The following is a 20,561-nucleotide window of genomic DNA, read 5'->3' as shown; positions in this document are numbered from 1 at the left end:
TTGCTGTCAGCTGGTCTTCACCATGTGCCTCTCCACTACTCCGGTTAGCACACTGCAGCAAGTCTATGTCCATTTGCACTGCGGATCTTCCCGCTGGACACACTCCCATGTCACTAGGTTCAGTCCCACAAACTGAAACAGTCTTACCATTTTCAGTGGCTGGCATCATACCCTTCACTTGAGTGCGCTGTCTCTCAGCTGCATCCATACCAGCTACTTCCTCTGGGTGGCCACAGGACGACACTGCAGCCTTTCCAGACTCTTCAGCGTTGTTCCAGAACCTTGGGCAAGTAAAAATTCCATGCCCCACTTGACCACATTCCAAGCACGGTACTGGTAGCTGAACTTTACTTTCTTGGAATCTCCTTGATGACTGGCTCTCTGTTGCCAAGGGATACCACTGGTCATGACCATCAGCAGACAGACTCCTTGGATCCCCGACATCCCTGTTGGCCTGGACATTGCTTCCACAGATGACCATATTCCTCTTTTTCACACGCTGTTGTCCACCTGGCTTCCTGTTGCCAGGGGAAACTTCTTTCACTTCCTTTTCAACTGGGGATGACATGATTAATTTACCCCAGGTCACAGAAATTTCACACTTGGAAAAATTCTCTGGCGTGGCTGGGGCATGTGGTGAAATACCCTCTAGCCATAGAACCCTTTCCCTTGCTTCAGCAAGGATTGCTTCCTTTTTCTGTTTTGAACGCCCCATGCTTGCTGTCTTACACACAGCAACTTGCAACACACTTCACAGCAGAGAGAAAAAAAATATGTGATTCTCCTTTCACAGGTACACAACCTGCATGCAACACAGAGAGAAAAAATATGCGATTCTCCTTTCACAGGTACACAACCTGCATGCAACACAGTCCATCAAACTTCTGTGCAATGCTGTTCGCCTGGCTGCCACACACAGCTAGCAGTAGTTCCTGATGCGACTCACCATGGAGCAAGGACCTAGATTCAACCGTCTACATGCCCGCATTCTCCACCACTTGTGACATTGGGGATTGTTCAGCTCAAGTGGATAGATGCGTTTTGGTGCAGTGAGTCCACATCAGATAGGCATTTATAGTTAAGGGCCTGGTAGCCCACGTTTATTAAAGAAAAAAACAAAACAAAAGTCCATCCAGGAATCCCACGCAGGGGTCCAAACTTCAATTAAACACACAAAATCCAAATGAAAATGCTAGCCCACCTGGCTACTCTTCAGCAGTATTGCTGCTATAGGGAACAGGCCCCTCAAACAAGCTGCTTGGATGCAGTCTTAGGCTCCTTGGTCACACACAGTTTCAAGAGCTTCAATGCACACAGCTTCTGGCTCCTTTGACGCACACAGCCTTACAGCCCTTCAATGCACACAGCTTCTGGCTCCCTGGACGCACACAGCTTTGAAGCCCTTCAACGCACACAGCATCTATTCTCACACAGAGACACTTACTAGCAGCCACTGCTCCAACTTCACCTTCCTCCACTCCCTCGTTATATGGGCTGTGTGCACCTGGGCACACACCCTGCTGGCTGTCCACAAGACCCGGACACAGGGTTGGAGATCCCATCCCACCCAAGACTCTGAAGGATCTCCAAATTACAGAGCCCCATAGGGAACTAGTAAAACCTGGAGAAAACTGCCAGAACAGTTTTCTCTGTTTCAAACTTATGCTCTGTAGCTCTGCACTCAGCCAATATGCAGACTCTGTGTCCACTTTAACCCCATTTTCATAGGGACAGAGCCTTGCTCTGCCACAATATATATATATATATATATATATATTGTACATTATAGTAAGTATAAATAGAGTAGGTATCATAAAATATAATGCATATTAACCTTCCCAGGCCAATTTGCAGCTTTCAGTGCTATCGCACTTTGAATGAAAGTTGCACACTGTACCCAAACTACATTTTTATAATTTTGTTCACACAGCTAGAACTTTTCTTTAGGTGGTATTTAATTTTTTTTTGTTTTTTTTTGCTAAATAAATCGTATGGTATGTCTGCCACAATCTTCACACACAATTTTCCTATAAAATTCAGTTCATTAATCTCTTCTGCAATTTTAATTTGTTCCCCTTCTGGCTTCAGCAGTGTTCACCATCTGTTTGTGAGACTTAAAGTATACAAAACTCTACAACAAAACTGTTATACTTTGCAGCTCACCGGTCCTTAGATGTGGTGGTTGCATTGATTTTCATTTTTTCATGTTAAAGGAAAAGTATGGCAGATGAAAAAAACAAAACCTTCACACTTACCTCTATACTGCAGCATTCGTGCCAAACCTAAACTGTCCCATGTTGGCTCTAAGACCAAAAACTGAGCGATCACATGATTGTTGATCCTTCAGTTCTCAGTCTACTCCAAGCAGAAAGCAGTGCATATCAGTCAGTGTTCTTCTATGTTCTCCCCCAGTGCTCACTGGCACATTGGGTTGGGAAGGCACGTGTGCAGTTAGCTTCAGTTCTCAGCTGCTCCCTGAAAGACAGAGCCAGTTGTCAGTCAGGCTGCAGAGATGATCCTGACAGTTATATTGGGATCATTGCAGAGCCTGGAGCTGATCTGTCCCATCAGCTGAGCAGCAGTAGGTGTAGTCCTGTTACCCACAAGAGAAGTATGGCAAAAAAGCTATGTCTGCATTTCTCTTTTAAGTACATGTTCTGCAAGTACTTGAAATAGCTGTTAATCCTTATAGAAATCCCAAACAATGTAATCAGCTTTCCCAGCTATCATCTGTGAATTACATAACCACTGGTCCCTATGTTATGGAGAGAGGGAGGTGCTTGCAGTTTATATCAAAAGAGCAGCTTACAGTGAGCAGTGAGCATTCTCAACCTAGGATGGGAATTGTGTTACTGGCCATTCATGTCAATCACAACGAATGATGCCCACTGGCCTGCTGAAACAAAAATGCCAACATGGTCCAATCCCAACAACTGCTTATCTGCAGATGACAGCTTATGTAAACAAAAGGGCAAGGTCTCCTGGGTGACGTCATTGGCCAAATATGGACATGACCTGTTCTTATAAGCAGGGCCCTCTTATCCCTCTTGTATTTTATTGTATTGTAACTGCACTGTCTCTCTTTTATATTCTAAAGCGCTGCATAAACTGTTGGCGCTATATAAATCCTGTATAATAATAATGACCATAGTTGATCAATATATATATATATATATAGGACAAACATATACAAAAAAAAATACAAAAATATAGGACAAAAAACAACTACAATATGTAATGTTCGGCTCCTATTAATGAGCTGAAAGTCCCACTTTCGAATGAACGCACATACAAGGTTTGGTCCAAACCAGGAGCTCCCTAAATAATAAAAGAGTGATTCAGTTGCCAAGCGTACAGTTTGTAAGATACATTACATTTAATTAAGTTGAGAGTAACAGAAAGATTGTGTAGGGGTAGATGGTTTCTGTGAGGAATTGTATGCCCTCTTGCGAGATCAAAAAGTAATCAACAATGGTTGATTGTGTGAGGGCTGAGAAAAATCAGAAGTTCCTATCTTTCAGGTTTGGCAACTGTCAGGAATCCATGAATTTAATTTTAGTAGAGATGTGAACAATTGTTTGATGCATTTAAAAATGCTATATAAATTGCTAATTGATTGTTGTGTCTACTAGTGGATCTCTGTGCAGAGAGTGTCACACGTGTGAGCGTATACACAATGGTAAATGACACTCCCCTCCCTTTCTCCTCCAACTGCTAAACACTATGGGGCAAAATATAGTATGCAGATTGATAACATTCTCTAAGAAACTCACAAAAAGCTTAGTTTTAATATAAATCAGTATTAAATATATCAACTCTAATTGCTAAAACCTATAAAGTAAAAAAAAGAACCTTAGATGCAGATGCTGTCTGAAAAAAATGAAAACTAGTGTCAATTATCTATGACTCCACCTACACCAATAATTAATGCACAGAAAATACATTTTTCATGCTCAAGTGGTTATAAACCCTTACATATACCCCAGGGGCGGCTCGTTCATTAGGGAGACACTACGCCCCCACTACATATATACCCCACTTCCCTGTTGCAACACTGATCCTCCTCCTGGCCAATCAGGAAACAGGCATAAAATCTGTTTCCCAAATGGCCAAAATGTCTGACGATCCTATTGGACGCCTTGTGCCGGGAGGAGGAGAGAAGAGACATAGCAGAAGCTGCACCAGGAGAAGACACCGGAGCAGCTTTCCCCGAGCCCGCCATGCTCTCATCGCCCGCATCCAAGTTAAGGACAATGGGTGGTGGTGGGGGAATGTGTTAGTTAGTTGGAGAGGCAGGGGGGTAGTGTGGCCTGGGGGAGGGGGGCTGTTTGCTGCCCCCCCCCAAAAAAAAAAACCCCACCAGCTGCCACGGATATACCCAGTGAAGTGACTGGCCTTAAGTAATACACAGAGATGATGGATAAAGGGAAGAAAATGTGGGACTTTAACGGCACCACACTCAAAATAATGTAGCAATTACCCCCGAAGGATCTGCTTATTTTTGATCAGGCCTGTTCTCTGATTTCTAAGTTTTTCAATCCCCTTGACACAGCTGTAGTGTAGTATTGTAATGATCCTGACACAAATTTTAGTTCAATATGTATATTACAATTACTTATACCTAAGTGTTTGTTGCTCCACCTGTAGGAGAAAGGCAACACCGCAAGCAAAATTTGTGGTTAACCAAAAATAACTTCTTTTACTGGTCTGATATTAAAAGTAATCACAGTGACTATACTTATCACACCAATGTAGCGTGATAGTACAGTGAATATTTACAGTAATCTTGTGTGTGTATATATATATATATATATATATATATATATATATATATATATATATATAGTTCTCTTAAATAAACCCTCTCTTGGTGCGTCTCCAGGTGGGACCAGTGTTCAAAGTGACAACGTCTTAACTCTGGACACCTTCCCACCTCCAGCACACTGTAGCAATCGAAAACACTGGAATATCAACACCCTACAGTTGTAAATCACTAGGGAGGCCCCCCCCCCTGCTTTGACAGTGCAGTCTCTCTGTTATTATGGCTAAAATATAAGGCCTTGCATTGATAGAAATAGTCCTGTTATCTTCAGTCTTCTGCTAGCTAGAAAATCAATAATTGTAATCCATAGAGCTTGTGACCAATAGAATGGTGAGGAGTAATATACTGTAGTAATGACAACCAGATAGATTTGCTGTATAATCCTTCTTGAGGGAAACAAATATTCAACGTCAATTCTTAGGTAATGAAATCTAATTTGAGGTCTGCGCAAGTATGACTCTTCCCTCTGCTGTTTGTTCCGTGGAACTATCAGTCCCAGCAACACTTGACAATCAATATAAGTGTGTGTAGTGTGATGCAGACTTCTGGGTGTTAGCCCTCTCACCGCACTGGATCCAGACAGATGGATGTCTCCGCTCCACAGTTCTCAGTCTATCTGAAGTTACAGCTGCACTGCTTCGCTGTTCCGTTCACTAACGACCAGGAGTCCTCGGTTACCTCCTTCACGGGTCTCCGGAACAATCACTCTGCTGCTCCAGCACACTGTGATCTAAGGCAGGATCGCTGGCTGCTGTTCCGCTCCACAGGCCACGCGTCCCAGGAACAAGAGACCTAAGATGGCCACTCCTAGTCTTTTTATAGTCTCCCCACAATGCAGTTCTGTTATCTGAGGTTTGTGGGAATCACTGAGCATTGTGGGTAGGTCAAGTTAATGTCCAAACGTAAACAAACAGAATACTTCCATGTCACCTCTAAACAATAAATAAAAAATAAAGGTGTTGTACTTTTATATTTTGGTCGCTAGATGGCGCCATACCAACTTATTACCCTTACAGCAACACATATGACTAGAAGCAAATATTGTCAGCGCTACAATAAGTTTGTATAGAAAACTTACTGATACCATACCGGGGAAGGTAGAGGCACGGCACGGCAAGGCAGAGGCACGTTCCCCGCTGGGACATTTGGGAGCAAGTATCCTTACTGTGAATCCCTGTACAGATAATACCACTGCATGGGACAACTCTCCTAAACAGTGATTTATACTCACTGGATATTTAGTAGAGATTGGACACTTGCCATGCACACACAGTAACAGGCGTGAGGTGTTAGAATTCTGTTTCAATGATTTTTATTTAAATTTACAAGGCAATTAGAAAGTTAAGAGATTGAACAACGTATCGTATATCTTGACAAGGGTAGCTAAGAGCTTACCCTGCTAAATACCACTTACCTATTTAAAACCATAATGCCCCATCCTGCGGCTTAAATAACCACACAACACCCGAGGTGGGTTAAATGGCCAACATGGCCTTTATTAATAACCAACTTTTGATTAACAATACATAATATAAACACCCACCTAAACTTCACTATTCTCACTGAAAATGTATAACTTTATTTAAAGATCCAAGGCGGTACCAATGTATCCACAACCCTCTTTGTTTGTGTCTGAGGCCCATCTGAGTTTCCACCCTAGCCGCTATTTCTAAAGACTCAGGGCCTAAACCCAGCTGACCTCAGCCACCCCCAGGGTCCTTAATCTACACGGTCACTAGCCAGTGAAACGTTCCACTCGAGGATACCATACCTGATGGTTCCCCACCGTTTTCCCAGAATGCATCACATTCTACCACCGCCAAGGATCCCAAAATGCCCCTCATAACCATTCCATGTAGAATCCTATACCCCATACCTGTATGCAGGGTGGGAGGGAGGGAAGCTCTTGACCAGTTCAGAAGACTGTTGCAGCCCCACCGACTCCTCCTTATTTTATTAGCTCCTGGCCCCCCCCCCCTTTGCACCAAATATTAACCAATAAATAACCTTTTAATTAAACCTATATGCCACACCTTAACCTGACCTTGCTGGCTTGCCTTATCACCCTGTCATGTCCCCCTCCGCTGACTCGTTCCTTCTCAGCTACGGGCTTCTCTGTATCGAAGCACAGTGAACATTTCGGGAAGAATTTTTAACATCTTATGAGAGGTGTTAGAATTCATTCAAGGTCACCATATTTCTAGTCGCTTAAATAGGTTACACATCTCTCTATTCCCAGCTGGGACTCTGCCGATATCCGAATTTGATTAATTTTTAATTCTCAAAAGTCCTGAAGAAGCGTACATCACGCAAAACATGTTGAGCAATGAGCAACTTGTTTAGCTGGACATCACCATCCCTCAGATATCCACCCTTGGATACCTGACAACTAGGATTATATGGTTGTTCTAAGTAACTTGTATGTATTGTAATCACTTGGGGGCTCCCAGTCTGCTATTTGAGGGTTATTGGTGACACCAGCTAAATATTTGGTTTTAAGTATATACATTAAAAATAATATTTGACATATAATGTAACTCAATAAAATCACATAAACTGAGGTTACAATATGCTTTTACACATGTCGCTTTCAAATGCATACAATAAACACACTTCTTTTGCAGACAATCCCACCGCCCAAATCCACACAGCAAATACATTGCAGTGTAATGCAAATACACAATGAGCTTAAACAATACACAGACTTACAAGCATATGTGTATCACAGGGGAGAAGAGGAAAGCTTCACTGGTGTGTTACTGAAAGCCAAGTTGACTCTGAATTGATGTGAGGGTGAAACTTTATTAACGAATACAAAACACTTCCTGTTTCATTTCTTAAATGAATAGACTGCAATTGCAGTTCACAGAATAGATGACTTCCTGATAAGCATAATAATTGTTCAGTAAAACTGCTCCTTTTTGTCACAAAATTATTATGAGCGAATGGATTGCATGGGATGAACACTTTTAGGCCTGTTTTACAAGAACTTCAGCTTATATTGATAAAGCATTTGCAGAGCTTTCAGCAAATATTTGTTGAAACTTTTAAAATACATTCAGCTCCAGTTTGTAAATGTTGAACACAGGTCCTAATGAGGTGCTGATTGCCACTTTAAGCTGCTAGCAGGCTTCAGCAGTTCTTGAAGCCTGACAGTCAGCACTCCCATTAGGATTTGTACTCAATATCTGCAAACTAGAGTTGAATGGTACTTTTAAAAGCTTCAACAAAGCTCGCTGAAAGCTCTGCAAATGCTTTTCCCAAGCTTGCTGTTCACACTGCTCTTATACAAGCTGAAGCCCATTTGAAACGAGCCTTACAAATTAAAAGGTTCACACATTTGTGAAGTGGGGTTTTAGATACGGTATATAATACTCTCTATCATGAACATGTCTTATATCAATAGTAATTATTAGTTAATTTAAAAAGTAAAAACAAATAGATATATGTATGATGTAATGTGGCTGCTCTATTATTTGACAGATCCGGTTTCTGACGTAAACGTAACAAGTAATGTATCAGGATTGGTCTGGCCAGGATTAGATTCAGTGTCTCTGATCTGTTCAGCTCAAGGTACAAATGTCACTTACTTCTGGAGCCTACAGGGGGCACCACTGCCAAAAGACCCTCAATACCACCTCACAGAGAACAACAGAGTCCTCACAATCAATCCTGTCTCTGACAATGGAGCCTTCACTTGTACAGCTGCAAACTCGATAAACAGCCAGAACAGCAATGGAGTGGTCTTCAATCTGGCCTGTGAGTAAACGTATAACTTTTACATTGCTGGGTCATTTTTTTTCTCTTTAATTATTATATGGTATAATGAGAGATTAGATGAGGGATTCCAAGAACCCTCCCTCCAGGTTTGGGATTCAAGGTAGGCAGAAAATATACCTGCATAGGGTCCATCTCACATGAGATGAGCTTTAATAATCTAGCAGCCTAACATACATATGTCGCAACTGTTTGCTAAAAGGAAGCATCTATGCCCCAATGGAAAATGGGTTAAAGGATAAGTTCACCTTTTGCAAAAAAATAAAAAAATGCACATCTTTTTGCATTTATTATGTTTTTACACTGCCTGGATCCTGCAGACTTTCAGTATACTGTCTGCCCATACCTCATATGGGCAGGCAGATACTGAATGGCAGGAAGAATCAATGTTCTATGAGAGCGCTCACGAGCACCCTCACAGTTAATTGAGAATTACAAGCTGTTGGCCATGGAGGCCAACAGTAGGTGTACAGTAGTTCACTTATTCATAGAACTTTGTGAATGAATGACACGGCCATGAGGTCAGAGCCCCATATGGCCACTTTCTTTTCAAATTGTGACAGTGGGTGCCAGGAGAAGATCCCCAGCCCACTGTCAAAGGGAGGATGGGGATCGGTGGAGAGCTGCAGGAGCATGTTACATGGTCCACCCTAAAAAACGGTGGAACATGTTCCCCGAGGTGAACTTATCCTTTAAAGCAGGTGGCAGCATTGGACTAACTAGTAGCTAATGCTCAAAATCCCTTTTATAGGGAGCTCAGCACCATTTTACTTCTCTATTTACCATTTTACCTGAGATCTAATATCGTGACGTTGACTAAAAAATAAAGGTTGTCTTGAGTGGAGGTTGTTAGAGTTTGGGCCAGGAGTGCAGCTTGAGATTTTACTGGAAACCCCAAAATAATCAACAAGTTACAATAATTGGCCTAATAAAAAACCAAAAGGAAATACTGCTCTTGTGTTAATAAACAAGTGAAAGCTGCAAACACAACAGTGAAGATATTTATCACCAAAACGAATACATATACAAAGTGTTGAGCTGTCAGAAGTGATCAATCAAAATACTGTACAGTCCAAATATATGATAATAATATAAACATAAAAGTCCATTGTGAAAAAAAACAGTCCCACTGGGATGATTTTGAAAATGGTGATTGGCCTCCATGGTGGAGGGAAGGTAATTTGATCTATCTTAAATTTCTGACCTCTGAAACTACTCACCAACACTCAAATAAGATGTCCTATTACCAAAACTGAAGGACCCCCTAAGGGCAGGCGGGTCAAACATGCTTTGGGGTCTCTCCCTCTCTCTGGCAATGCTGCAACCAGGATCCTAACAGCGCACAGGGCTTGTTCAATTCATTGCGCTACCCAGAAGTAAAGGCGGATGCCATCTTACCTTGCCGGGATTGTTTTGATGGAGACATGAGCATGTTCTTTTACTTATGTGCGTAATACTCATTTTTAATAAAGGGTTCAATGTAAGGTTTTACACTATATAGTGTTTTTATTAACATATACAACACATTTGGGAATTGGTGACATCAGGGCTTTTTTTCTCTGACAATAGGTGCAGGAACTCCCCTTTTCCAAGTCACCCCTTTTCCCCACCCCTAGCCAACTCCGAGCACTGTCCCTTGGTTCCATCCCCTACCCACCTCCCAGTACCTCCCATTTTAGACAATACAGAACCAAGTATCATTTTGTGGTGCTAAGTAAATTGTATGGAATTTGGTAATGATATCAAGAAAAGCAGTAAAATAGATCCCATTCAACCAACAACAATAAATCCCCCTAACAACAATGTACCACCCACAACAAAATCCCCCCCCCCCCCCCCCCAGCAACAACAGACTCCCGGCAGCATCAACAGATCTCCGCACAGCCAGCATTACAGTTTTTCTCCATTGTTTTGGCTCATTTCTTGAAACAGAAATGACATTCTCAAAACAACATGGACAAATCTCCAAACCACTTGGCAATTGTTCACAACTGAATTGAATTTCTCACTCATTTCATCAAAATTACAAATGTCTCAGTACATGTCTCAATGTCTCAGTACATCTTTCAAATGATTAAGTACAAGTAGCCTACATTTAGCACAATTTCCAAGTGAATAGATCTTGTTGATCTAAACTGATTGTCAATTCTCAGTCTAATGGTTGTTCTCTCCAAAACGTGTCAGCGTCATTTCATTGTTTAAGTCATCACATGCACAATAGTCTGTTCAATTGTCAAAATTATTCAGGAACATAATACCATGAATACCATATATGAATCTCTTGGAACATTTGATAAAATGATTACAGCAATTGACAGTCAGGTGCAACTAGAACTTGACTAAGGGTCCTTTCACACTGGGGCAGTTTGCAGGCGCTATTGCGCTAATAATAGCGCCTGCAAACCGACCCGAAAGTGCTGCTGCTTTCATTCCAGTGTGACAGCCCCGAGGGCTTTCACACTGGAGCGATGCGCTGGCAGGACGGGAAAAAAAGTCCTGCCAGTAGCATCTTCGGAGCGGTGAAGGAGCGGTGTGTATACCGCTCCTTTACCGCTTCTGCTCATTGAAATCAATGGGACAGCGCGGCTATACCGCCAGCAAAGCGCCTTTGCAGAGGCGCTTTGCGGTGGTTTTAACCCTTTCTCCGCTTACAATAGCAGCGCTTTACCGCCGACAACGCCCCCGCCCCAGTGTGAAAGGAGCCTAACAAAGGAGGAGTCGGAGTTGGTCTCAGATGACCAATCAAACAGTATGTTTAGTTACCTGACAGGTGTTGTCCATGATTGTAAATGCTGCCAAACATGTATATATAGAGCTTGACCATGCAGGACCAGTACAATTTCTGAACATGGAGGCACCTGGCCAAGTAAATGAACAAGGGAAACTGCCTGCTCGAGGAAGAGGAAGAGGAGTAAGGGTGAGTGGTGGTGAAATAGGGGGAAGAGGCAGAGGAGCACGAAGACACCATGCTGTACCTGATGAAATTCGGGCCACAATTATAGATCATGTCATCAACCATGGCCTCACAATGGCGGAGGAAGGTCGCCGAATGCAACCTAATGTGCCTCGCTCTACAGTCTTCTCTATCATCCAAACCTTTCGCAGGGAAAACACGTATGTAGTCAGTCAATGATGGAATTATATAATGTATAGGACAGGACACTGTGCAAACAAATATGTTTATTTACTCATTTACGTATTCATTTAGTGTGTGTGTGTGTGTGTGTGATAGGCTTACAGTATTACAGTATCTTACCTCAGTGGGATGTTACGTATGATACTAACAATGACAAGAAAAATATTGTAGAAAATAAACTATGGAATAGTATGGAATAGTTTATTTTCTACAATATTGATGATACAGTTTACAGTAGTATTCCAGTCACTGTGCAGTGATGCATTGGAATTGTGGTAAAGTTACTGTAAGTAAAACAACAATACGATTACATTGGTAACTCATTCTGTACGGAATACATAAGGTATAAATTACGAATGGAGTGTTGTCCTTTGAATTCTATGTCTAGGATTGGACGACAACCTGGCACGGGTGGCTGAGGAAAACTTCTCAATGAACAACAAGAACAAGAGATCTGTAACATAGTGCTTGCAAATAATGCCATCACATTGAGACAGATCCGCACTGCAAGACAATGCCATATTCCAAAATGTCACTCTATAAGCATCTCCACAATAGCCCGCATATTGAAGAAGCATCAGATGACAATGAAGAAAATTTACAGGGTACCATTTGAGAGGAAATCTGACAGAGTGAAAGAGCTGCGGTACCAGTATGTACATGTAAGTCAGTCAATGGTTGTCCATCAAGGTAACCTTTTTACAGCTACCATAAGCAGTGGTTCCCGAAATGTATTGGTTTCAGTACCCACTTTACCTGATTTCTGAATCTAGGTAATCCAGGTATGAAAGTATTTGATTTACGTATCTGATTTATAAACATTTTGTCTAAAAACTGTAGCTTACTGTATGATGCAATTATCATTATAATCCTTATTTTGAAGAATATAACATACAATACAGTAAGAAAAAGGGTCAAAGAGCTGCAATTACAGTAGTGCCTCCCATGTAAATCTATCTAATACTGTGGGTTTTACTGTAACATTTCAGTAAGTCTACTCATTAATAATTTTTCCCCTCCCCTTTCTGTCAAATACCCCCTGTAGTACCTCTGCATAGGGTACATGTACCCCAGGTTTGGAACCACTGGAATACTGGCCAGTAATATATTGAACTTGTGTAGAACATTCCTATGTAACTGTCTGTAACTGTAGTGTATGACTCTTCTGTATGACTGATTTGATGTTTTCTTTTTTTACTCTATTGTAGAGAATGTTGGCATTGGAAGGAAATGAGACCTCTCACATACTCGTGTATGTGGATGAGGCTGGCTTCAACCTGGCCAAGGGCCGAAGACGTGGCCGAAATTTTAGTGGCCACCAGGCCACGGTGGATGTCCCAGGCCAGCGAGGGGGTAATATAACTATGTGTGCTGCCATTTCTGAAAATGGTGTGGCCACTCAATCCCCAGTCTTGGCCCATAGAATACACAGAAGCTCCTTATCTTCTTGGACCGCCTTCATTTGGATTTGATCCCTGAAAATAAGAGAGGTCTCATAGGGCCACACCTACCACAATATATAATTGTATGGGACTATGTGAATTTCCACCGTGGCCTGCTTATGAGGGCCTGGTTCACTGCTCATCCAAGGATGGATATGGTGTTCCTACCACCTTACTCTCCTTTCCTCAACCCTTTCGAGGAGGTTTTATCCGCTTGGAGGTGGAGAGTGTATGAGCATCGAGCTCAAGATCAGAGGTCCCTGCTCCATGCAATGGATGCTGCCTGTGAGGATATTACAGGAGATCAGTGTAGGGGATGCTCTGATGAAATCCGATTGGCGGATGAAACGCGTCAGCATGATGCCATCACGCTACCCATAGCGTTCCCACAGACCTCCAGATCCACCCACCAGCCCAGGCATCACTGGCCTGTAATTACAGTAACATGGCTGTTTGAAACTTCCCGGTAAACGGATCGAACGGAGGACTGAACGCTTTAGAAAACCCTGCTTTATTCACCGCATCTCCCTGGGCGTACACCTGCTACTTACCCTCAGTACGCCCTCAAAGGATATGCACAGCTGAGGACCCGGCGGAAGATGGGAGACAACTCAACTAGCCAGCTGGAGACGGCATGAGCCTGAACTCGGTCCGGTGATGTGTCCTGATGCACCACAGAGTCAACACTGGGTGAGATCTAATCTGTTTGTGTCCTGGACAGGGGACAGTTGTCTCAATCAGTGCATCCACCCAGTATGTATGATTCACTAAATGAGTTACACTGCTCAGCCTGATTCAATCTGCTACGGCTCACCATATCCTGCAAACAGGAACTCCCATTCCCTGTCATCAGCGCTGCGAAATATTGATGGCCCAGGGTGATCTTACAGTAACTGACCAGGACTGCAGTATCCAGTGACCACGCTACTGTTGAGTCAGTACAGGGTCTTCCCATTTCCGTTCCCCCCATCTTCCCCTCCTATCCCCCCGGTTCTTCTTGTTCCTAAATCTATGAGGACCTGATATCTAGGGCTACTGCATTACCATCCACAACCCCACATATCTCTCCTTTCACTTACCATCTGCTGTTATCATTTGATTTACCAGGACTTTCAGTTATCCAGCAGATGAAAATTTAGTATCTAATCTGAATTCATTCTTGTATATCTATCTTGAATGAATTCACATGAGGTGTGTGTGCAGGGGCGGACAGACCATTGAGCCACTCGGGCACTGCCCGAGGGCCCTGGGCCACTAGGGGGCCCCATCAGGGTTGCCAGCCTCAGTAAAACCAGGGACAGTATGTATAAATCTGTGTTTTTTTTACATCTGTCTGTGTATACTGTGTGTACATGTATGTGTATACTGTGTGGCCCCATAATCTCTGATTGCCTGGGGGCCCCATAATCTCCTATTGCCCGGGGGCCCCATGAGTTATCAGTCTGCCCCTGTGTGTGTGGTATATGTGAGTGGTGGCCATCTGTGTCTGTCAATGACAACGTTGTCATTTTTATATTGGTGATGGTACCTGTTTTTACAGTATATTATTGGATTGGTGTTTATAGTGTACTTTCAATAAAAAGCATTTCATATACGTTTTGACCATTGCATGTTCCTCCTTGATGAATTACCTTTCCCTTTGTTTTTTGTAGGGGATGGTTGCAACATGCACGCAGCTTCTTCCATCGTTGCATCGCAAGGGAGGATATACGCTGTAATGTTGATGAGAATCTGTGGCCAGACAGACAGCATGGATGGGCAGGAGGGTGAGGACGGTGGCCAGTGAAGAGATGTTACAGTAGTTGTGAAACTCCAGCTTTATTTACAGCATTGTAGGCTAAATGTAATTTTCCTTGTTTTTTGTTTGTGTGTTTATATTTCCGTATATTATGCTGTATACATTTTCTTTTTACTCTGATGTATGGAAGTTACTTTGTGTGTGAATGATAATGGTTACAATACTGTAAAGTAATTTTTCCTTGGCAGTATGAGTGCAATGTGTGATGTAAAACCTTGGAGGCTACTCTTACCCTAAAATCTTTTCTTTTTTTTCAGTTTTATACACAATTGTATTCAGTTAGCTAGACAAAAACTGTACAGTAACCATTGTCAATGAAGGACTGGGCTAAGACTGAAAGGTGGACATGAGGGATATTTCAATGGTCCTCTGCCTTAGAGACAAAACATCTAAACATTTTGACTTGCAGTGCTTACACAATGCCAAAGGGATGAAGCATTTTGGGGGCACTGACTATTTGAATGAGAAAGAAATTTATTTTTGACACAGGAGTGAACTGTTTTGGGAAAGATATGAGCTTTTGAAGGTGAACCATGGTGTTGTGCTGAACCATCCAGGTTATTTTGGCAAAAGCACCAAGAAAGTTGAGAATGTCTGGTCTGTTTCAAGAAATGAGCCAAAGCAATTGAGAAGAATCTTTCCCATTTTGGTAGCACTGACTCTTTATATGGGAAAGGAATATGGTTTTGAAGAATGAGTGAACAGTTTTGGGAGAGATATGAGCTTTTGCACGTGAATTATAGAGTTGTGCTGAACTGTAAGACTGTTTTGCCAAATGAACTTAGAGTTTTGAGAATGTCATTTCTGTTTCAAGAAATGAGCCAAAACAATGGAGAAAAACTGTAATAGACACTCTGGCAGCCATCAACAATAGATCCCTCCCCCAACAGTAGATCTCCTTCAGCAACAATTGACCCCCCAGCAACATAAGACCCACCCCTAGCAACAAAAGGTCCCCCACTAACAACAATAGATCTCCTTCAGCAACAATAGACCCTCCTGCAAAAATAGATCCCCTCGGGCTAGAATAGATCCCCCAGCAGTGAGCATCAATACCCTGCAGCACACCCCAGCACCCCTTGCCATTACATACAGTCAGTCCAGGAGGTGCCGGAACTGCATTCCCCCGCGTTCCCGCTGAAAAAAAGCCCTGGGTGACATACACTCTGGTTTACCTCCTGAGACGTCATCCTCGTGGCTGTAAGGATTCTGGCTGAAGCATTATCTTAGAGGGGGGAGGAGTCCCCAAAGCGTGTTTGATCTGCCTCTCCTCAGGGAGTTTTGAGCTGTGGTAAGAGGACATCTTATTTGGGTCTTGGTGATCGGCCTCTATGGTGGAGCGAAGGTGATTTGATCCATTTTTGATTTTTGACTGCTAAAACTACCCACCATTTTTAATACTATCCCTTTGGGACTGTTTTTTCACGTTTGGACTTTTAGGTTTATGTTATTTTCATATATTTGAACTGTATTTTGATTGATCACTTATGACATCCAACAGTTTGTATATGTACAATAATTGGCCTGCCTGTCAAAAGTAAAATAAATCCAATAGAAGGGCATGACCCCTTGTAATGGCTTTAATTAGGTGGTCAGAGTTAGGAATTCCAAAACGAATTAACAAGTTACATTCATTGGCCTGTCCATCAAAACTAAAAAAAAAAAAAAAAAAAAATCCAACAGAGGGGAAGACCCCATTGTAATGGCTTTAATAGGTGGTCAGAGTTCAGAAATCAAACCCAGGCCTTCAAATCACCCATTGCTGTAGAATACCTGCAGCAGTCGGAGATCAGCAAAGTGCTGGAGTTTAAAGACATATTCCATTGGGAAGATAAGCATGGATGCTGTTCTTTTTGAGAGTGTGCTTAATTTACAAGTGACCCTGTGCTGAAAAGACCACTTTACGGTTAGTTGTGTAGGATCAATAAAATAACACAGGTTTGATTTAAGTGCAAACCACAAAATGTTCCCCATTGAGCTCATGTTTGTTGTATCAAATTGGTACAGAAGTCAGGGGAATCTGTCCAATTCTAAATATAGCAGAAAACACCTGCTGTAATTCCCTAAGGTGGTGGGTGGCCAGTGCACTGGCTTGTAGTGTCCTCCTAGCACCCGAGCAAACATGTAGGTGAAAGAAAGCCAGCAGCTCGATCTTTTCAGCAATAAATGAGTTTATTAATAAAGGTGTCAAACAAAATAATACGTGTAAACGTTTCGGCATGCAGCCTTAAATCATAGCTCAATTTTGTCTCATATGCAGACGTTTATTGTAAAAGAGCATCTTTTCTACAGATTTTAGCAAGTTGATCTATGAAAATCTCTCACATGGCCCTCACCCTGTCTATGATAATTTGTGAAGATTACTTTGAGAGGTTAGAGCCTTAATCTGTTGGGAATTGAGACATTTATTTAGAGTGGAAGCACTGGCATATTTTAACCCTGGGTTTCCCATGTACTGCTGATGTCTGGAATCTGGAGTAGCAACCATGTCCCTGGAAGTACCCTGTTGCTTTAAAAGAGACTAAAGATGTTCTACAGATGTGATTTTAGTGCAGGAGAGCAAAATACTTGTGTGTGCTAGGGTTGCCACCTGTCTGGGATTCACCCGGACAGTCCGGGTTTGGAATCATGTGTTTGGGTTTCAGTCCACCTGACACCCTTACACATTATTCAGACAGGAATGTGGCTCAGAACAGGGCCTGACAGGAGGGCGAGGCGGCACTATGTGCGCCACATTACTGTTCTCTTTGGAGTGCCCAAAGGTGTCCTAGGTCTGTTACAAGCCTATAGTGTATACTAAAAAAAAAAAAAAAAAAAAAAAAAAAAAAATTCCTGTGCACCTCTAAAGTGTTTTGGTTTGGCTTGAAGAAAAAGTGGCAACCCTAGTGTTTACATGTATTGTAAGTTACCTCCTTTAGTTATTTTTGCATATGATTGCATAGGTTGACATCCATTTTTAGTGTGCAAATTTTAAAATAATGTACATTAGCTTTAGTTATATCACTAGATCAGTGCTCTCCAGATTCGTTTTACAGAGGGGAACCTTCACCTTCAGCACATGTGAACAGCTCCTGGGTGTGTGAAAACCATACTTTCATGTCCATAACTTGGCTATTTATTAAAACTACCAGGAGCATAGACAGTGGAGCATAAGATCAGCTACCCTTCTTAGGTTCCTTTGAAACTAATTGTCCCTTAATTTTATTTAAATTACTGTAACAATTAGGTTTCAGGCTTGAGAAGGGTGTTGTTACAGATCTCAAGGTTATTAAGTGTGTAAGATGCCAGTACACACAGGCAAAAGCGAGACCTCCTTGTTTTAAAACATCCTTGGCTTTGAACCCTCAATAGTCCACATGGGATTTGAACCCTCAATAGTACACATAGGAGCCAAAGCATGGGAAGTGACAACAAAATACTTAGTAGTCTGTCGTCATAGCAAACCAGTTACTTTGGTGAGGAGATCTCATCTAGAATCAACAAGATAAAAGAAGTGAGAGATTCAGCAAGCAAACAACATTGAAAATTTTAAATATCAATTTTGGAAGCGAAAAATCCTTTAAAGTCATTGTAAAAGTGGTTCTGTTATTTAAGGCCCCTTTCACACTGGTTTGCTTCACTTTTGCAGTGCTTTTGAGGCATTTGCGGTACAGTTTTTAAAGGACACGTGACTTAAAAACTGCCCCAAAAACACAGTGGGGCATTTTTAGTGTGCTTTTCAGGCGCTTCCCATTCATTTCAATGGGGAGGAGCATTTTTGGAGTGCATTTTTAGCTCCTCAAACATGCTCAGAGGATGCTGCAAGCAGGATTTTTTTCACCACCCCACAAGCGCACCGCCCCAGTGTGAAAGCATTCGTTGATTTTAAAGAGAAGCATTTTTCCTGAGCATTTTAGGTGCTTTTTTAACGCAAAAGCACTTGAAAAACACCTCACTGTGAAAGGGCTCTAAGAATTTTTATGTTTCCTATTACATACTAAAGTATTTGAGAGTGCTTATTTCTTCTTTTTTTTATATAACAGACCTTCCAGAGTCTCCAGGACACAATAATAGTAAATATCCTCAGCAATAGTTGGGCAAGCTGCAGTGATGACAGTGGACTTGGTCTCTGGTTTGCACAGTGGGGGAGATTTACTAAAACTGGAGTGTCCAACATGTGGTGCAGCTCTGTGTGGTAGCCAATTAGCTTCTAACTTTAGCTTGTAATTGCACTTTTGTTGAGAGAAAAAAACATTCTCTTCTAGGTGATCTATGTATATTGCAGAGATTTTAACAAACTTTGTTGCAGATTCCTACTTTTTGTCATTCTAAAGAAATCCCTGTGTTTTTGTCTGTGTCCATGTGAGAAAGTGAATCTATTGGGAGTGGTTTCATAATTATTAATTGGCTGTTCATCTGCAAAGCTCTAATAAGGAAAGCTGCTTGGCCTGCATCCCTTTAGCCGTGATTTCCTAATGGGAGTATCTTAGCAAAAATTACATTTTTGTTGCAGGGGATGCCTGAAATCTGATTTGTATCTTTAGCCTCGTACACACGATCGGATTTTCCGATTGGAATTGTGTGATGACAGGCTGTTGGCAGAAAATCCAATCGTTTGTAGGCTCCATCTGACAATTGTTGTCACATTTTCCACGGACAAATGTTGGATGGCAGGCCTTAAAATTTTCCGCGAACAACCGTCTGTTGTCGGATTTTCCAAGCGTGTGTACACAAGTCCGTTGGACAAAAGTCCAAAGTACAAAAACGCATGCTCGGAAGCAAGGACGAGCTGGAAGCCGTTGGTCTTGTAAACTTGCGTTCGGAATGGAGAATTAACATTCATGATGCTGTAAATTATGAAATCTCGAAATGCAGCGCACATTCTCTTCTTCTTTAATGCGATAATAATGAAGCTACTTTGCTGGTGATACTGATGGAGTTATGGCAAACAAATTTTAAAAGGCTTTTTTTTTTTAGGGATATCAAGAATATTATTATGCGGGTTATTTTTTTTTTTTTTTGGTGTAAGTTACCACAACTCCATTATCCCTTGTTAATTTTACAAAATGTAACTGCCTACTCCCAAACTGTCATTTGAAGTAAAACACATAGCCAAGTATTATTCTACACAATTTTTTTATTGTGCATTAAAAAAAGAAAACAAATAAAATTAGGGAGGAGCCTGTGACGCTGACGTCATTACGTTTTTCTCTGTGATTGATGGAACATACACAGTAAGCAGGCGGAAGCTCGTGGAGACGCCGCGATCCTTATGTTTGGCTATACGCTGTTAATGGATGGAGATTCTTGTAAGTGCAATCCTTTTAGTTCAATAAACCACACTATATTGCAATTTTACGCTATGGGAGCTTTTCTTGTTTTTGTCTTTTGAGTACCACGTTTACAACTGTGAATATCGGTATAGGTTTGTGGGTGACCTGATAATTTCCCAAATGCCTGGTGAGACCACTGTTATGGTGGTCACCTCGAGCTGGTAAGGAGCCTCATATCTCACCTGGGTGCGAATCACTTTGGATACTGGACTCACCTATGTCACATTTTTTCTGAACTTATGCACTTTGGTCATCAACTCACCTTGTTTATGGA

The 20,561-nt window shown here is 41.9% G+C and overlaps 1 protein-coding gene across 1 annotated transcript in view; it reads left to right on the top strand.

Annotated features, from left to right (window-relative positions):
• LOC141110632 (cell adhesion molecule CEACAM7-like) overlaps positions 1 to 20,561 on the top strand; it is an 89,077-nt gene that overhangs the window by 37,583 nt on the left and 30,933 nt on the right. Inside the window, exon 3 of the mRNA XM_073602079.1 lies at positions 8,306 to 8,581. Coding sequence (XP_073458180.1) covers positions 8,306 to 8,581 — 276 coding nt within the window. The remainder of the gene's footprint in view (positions 1 to 8,305; positions 8,582 to 20,561) is intronic.

This window comes from Aquarana catesbeiana, linkage group LG10 (assembly GCF_042186555.1).
Source record: "Aquarana catesbeiana isolate 2022-GZ linkage group LG10, ASM4218655v1, whole genome shotgun sequence".
NCBI classification, from domain to species: Eukaryota; Metazoa; Chordata; class Amphibia; order Anura; family Ranidae; genus Aquarana; species Aquarana catesbeiana.
This window is presented reverse-complemented; position numbering and strand designations above follow the sequence as displayed.